We start from the raw sequence: 3712 nt of genomic DNA on the forward strand, positions 1-3712 counted from the left end.
GCATTACATCCTCTCGAAAATTCACCATTTCGCCAAAAAAATTGAATAGCTTCCATTAGATCAGATTTTATCTCATTCCAATATTTTTTGAAAAAATGAAAATTGAAACCATCGGGTCCGGGAGCTTTGGAGCTTCCGCACCCTTTAATCGCGTTCCATACCTCAGATTCAGTCACCGGTTTTTCCAAATTCGAGGTATGTTTACTTATGCTACAGTGACCTAAACCCTATAAACCTGAAAGTCTGACAAAACTTAAAACGAGAGGGACTGCAAGTTTCGGCGCTAAACTCTAATCGGTACTCCAATGGATTCATCTTTTATTTTGAATATCGGTAAGTTTATTTCTCCCTCATAATACGATTTAATGATATTCAACTAAACGTACTTATGTGTGAAAAACATGATTCATGTTGTAATTTCTATTCGACTTTTTATTTTCTTCAATTTAATGCTGTCACACATTCATTGTTTATTCCAGTTGAATTCGTTCATTCTGGTTTAACAATTCGAGTTATTTGAGATTGTTATAACCTAGTTAGCGATTTACTCTAAACATATTCAAGAGACCGAATATTAACTTAGATACTTATTAGAATCCCTAAAGAATAAAGCAGCAAGTATGAATAGATTGCTTTAGCTATTCACCTTTTGAACTTTAAGCATTATAAAGACGACTAATCAACAAATAGAAAAATGCATATAGTATCAACTAAGTGTATTCAGATTACCTGATGAGTAATTGGCTTGAAACCAGTACTGTAAGCTCCATATGGGCTGCACAAATCTTAATATTAAACAGGAAACATTAATGATGTTACTTATTGGGAGATGACATGAAAGTTACATAAGCACAACAGAAAAATATTTGACAACTACTAAAAAAGATAAGTCCCTTTATGAAACCATAGGTGGTAAAATGGGCAGGTTAGTTAATAATTGGTTTGTTAACTAGATACATGTGAGGTTGCGTTGACCTGAAACACTTCTCGTCCAAACTTTTATACAAATAACTAGTGTATCAAATATGATTATCAAATACATATATATACTACTTTGATAATAAACTAAAACTTTGATAGAAATGATTTGGGAGGTTTTATGGATCGAAGATACACATTGGGAAACTTTCAGTTTATTAGATCTGTTGTTTATCAAGCAGTTTTTCTATTTTACCTTTTGACCCATTGAGAGATATATCATAGCCCAAATCGACCCATTTATAAGAAAATTGATCTTACTTCCATTCATAAGTAAATTGATATAACATCGGCCTAAGAACTACATCACATTTTGCGCATCTTGGTTGTGGAAATCTTTATCGATTTTGATTGAAGAAAAAACAAATTAATAAAAATAAAAATAAAGAGTATCATAGTAATTAAATAAACCAGTCTTTGTTTTCTTGAATGTAATGACAGATAACAATGCTAAGAGGAGGTTTGTAACTTGTACTGAAATGGATAGAATCATTAATTTGGCAGAGAATTTGATAGACTCGATTTTAGAGAAGCTACCTGTTGTAGATGCTGTGAGGACACATGTCCTGTCAAAAAAATGGAGGTACAGATGGACTTCAATTAGGTCATTGGTTCTTGATAAACATTTCTCAGAAAAGTTTGCAAAAAATGGAAGTTTTGGTCATAATGGATTTATTAGGATCACAAACTATATCTTTAACTATCTCAAGGGTCCTCGCTTAAAGTTACATCTTCACATACCAAACATGTTTCTTGATAGTTTCCAAGAAGTCAATCAATGGATTTCATCATGTCAAGAGATGGTGTTAGAGAACTCATCCTTACAAATTCAAACCAACGTTATCAACTTCCATATTATTTATTTCATTGTCTAGAATTGAGAATCCTAGAACTTGACAACTGTATCATTAAGCCACCACTTGAGTTTCAAGGATTTCTATATCTCGAAAAACTTAGGCTTAGGAATATTGAATTTGGGGCTAACTTACATGGAACTATTATCAACTTACCACAGCTCAAGATGTTGCAATTGTTTGAATGCACCAATGTTTACAATTTCAAGATCAAGTCTACAAAGTTGTTTCAGTTATTGATCAGGAGTTGCCCCGATGCAACTTTGCTCCACTTGTTGCATAGTAAATGTCTTAGTGAGTTTGGTATATTTATCAAAAAACCTATTCAGGGAGTTGAGAGAGTTAATTTGGCAAGCTTGTTAAGTAATATGCCATGTGTTGGGTATTTTGTTATCGACGGGTATTTTCTCCAGGTACGAGTTGAATTTTAAATTCTAGGGTTAAGGCTACTCAAGGGTCGTATACTTTTTGTTTTGTCCCGATGTAGTCCATATACCCAAAAAAATACTATTATAGGCCATAAACTTTGAAAAAGTGTATCGATGTAAACAAAAGGTAACTTGTTACCGGCTAAACAGGTTACCTTTTGTTTACATCGATACGGAAAATATGTGACCTACATCGATACACTTTTTGAAAGTATGTGAACTACATTAGTACTTTTTTTTTGTATAAAGCTTACATTGGAACAAAAAAAAATTATACTTTTTTGAAAATCAACCTACAAAATCGATCAACCTTATTTATCAGGTCAACGGTTTACATTAACACATTTTTTAAAGTTTATGGCCTATAATAGTATTTTTTTTGGGTATATGGACTACATCGGGACAAAATAAAAAGTATATGGCCTTTGAATAGCCTTAACCCTAAATTCTAATATTTATATTTTGCTCTTCATCATTTTGCGTTTGAGCAAGTGAACTTTACCATTCAACTCTTGTGTATAGTTAGTTCTCATATATTATTTCGTATCATCTTCCAACCATATCTTCTTTGTTAACTTATAATCTTACTTTCACCCTTACAGTTTTCCATTGCGGAAAATATTCCCAAGTGGCTTCCACACCCAACTAATAGTTTAAAGCTTCTCTACTTACGAGACTTCAAATTTGGTGATTTGTACCAACTTCAACGTGTTTTATGTATCCTTCGGAACTCACCTAACTTGAGATGACTCGATGTGTACAATCAGGTAAAGAGTGCTAAACGTTTCTCTTGTGTTTTTGTGTTGTGTGTGCATATATAGTAATTTAATGTGGGTTCCTTTTATACACAGTCAGTCTCACTTTTAATGTATTTCCAGGATCTTCCAAACGTGTATTTGGATGTGAAACCAACAATAGCTTATTTGGAAGCTTCTGACTGTTTAGACCAGACATTGAACTGCTTGAAAATTATAAATATAATGGATGTAGAAAGATCAAGATCCTTGTTGCTATTTACAAAGCTTTTACTTGAACATTCTCCCACTCTTGAAAAAATATCAATCCGACCACGTGCAACTGTTGATGTTCAGGAAAGGTACAACTTCTCTAAGGATGTTATGCGGTTCCCACGAGCTTCCTCGAAAGCAGAGCTTCAGTACTTGGATCCGTAACTACAATCCACTAATAACTTTAAGTTACTTTATAATTTAGTTGTATTCTGATTGTATGCATCATATATGTTATGGGTTTTCATTAACTCGTAGAGTGGTACTATAAAACCGGTAACCCTCCTGGTATTTATTTATACTTTGCGAGCAGCTAGAATAAAAACTAGATCAAGCGTTCCTTACACAATAGTTGTGTAACAAGCATCTTTGGAAAAAGAAAATTCACAGATTGATTTGTTTGGATAAAATATACATATCACATCTACAGTGTAATGTTTGGATA

At 33.0% G+C, this 3712-nt stretch overlaps 1 protein-coding gene across 1 annotated transcript; it reads left to right on the forward strand.

Moving 5' to 3' along the window:
* The first annotated feature begins 1412 nt into the window (after window positions 1-1412).
* Window positions 1413-3432, forward strand: LOC139875214 (F-box/FBD/LRR-repeat protein At1g13570-like). The gene is made up of 3 exons (XM_071862556.1): window positions 1413-1737; window positions 1854-2245; window positions 3139-3432. The coding sequence occupies exons 1-3, from the start codon at window positions 1413-1415 to the stop codon at window positions 3430-3432; spliced, it is 1011 nt and encodes a 336-aa protein (XP_071718657.1).
* The last annotated feature ends 280 nt before the right edge of the window (window positions 3433-3712 follow it).

This window comes from Rutidosis leptorrhynchoides, chromosome 11 (assembly GCF_046630445.1).
Source record: "Rutidosis leptorrhynchoides isolate AG116_Rl617_1_P2 chromosome 11, CSIRO_AGI_Rlap_v1, whole genome shotgun sequence".
Taxonomy (NCBI): domain Eukaryota; kingdom Viridiplantae; phylum Streptophyta; class Magnoliopsida; order Asterales; family Asteraceae; genus Rutidosis; species Rutidosis leptorrhynchoides.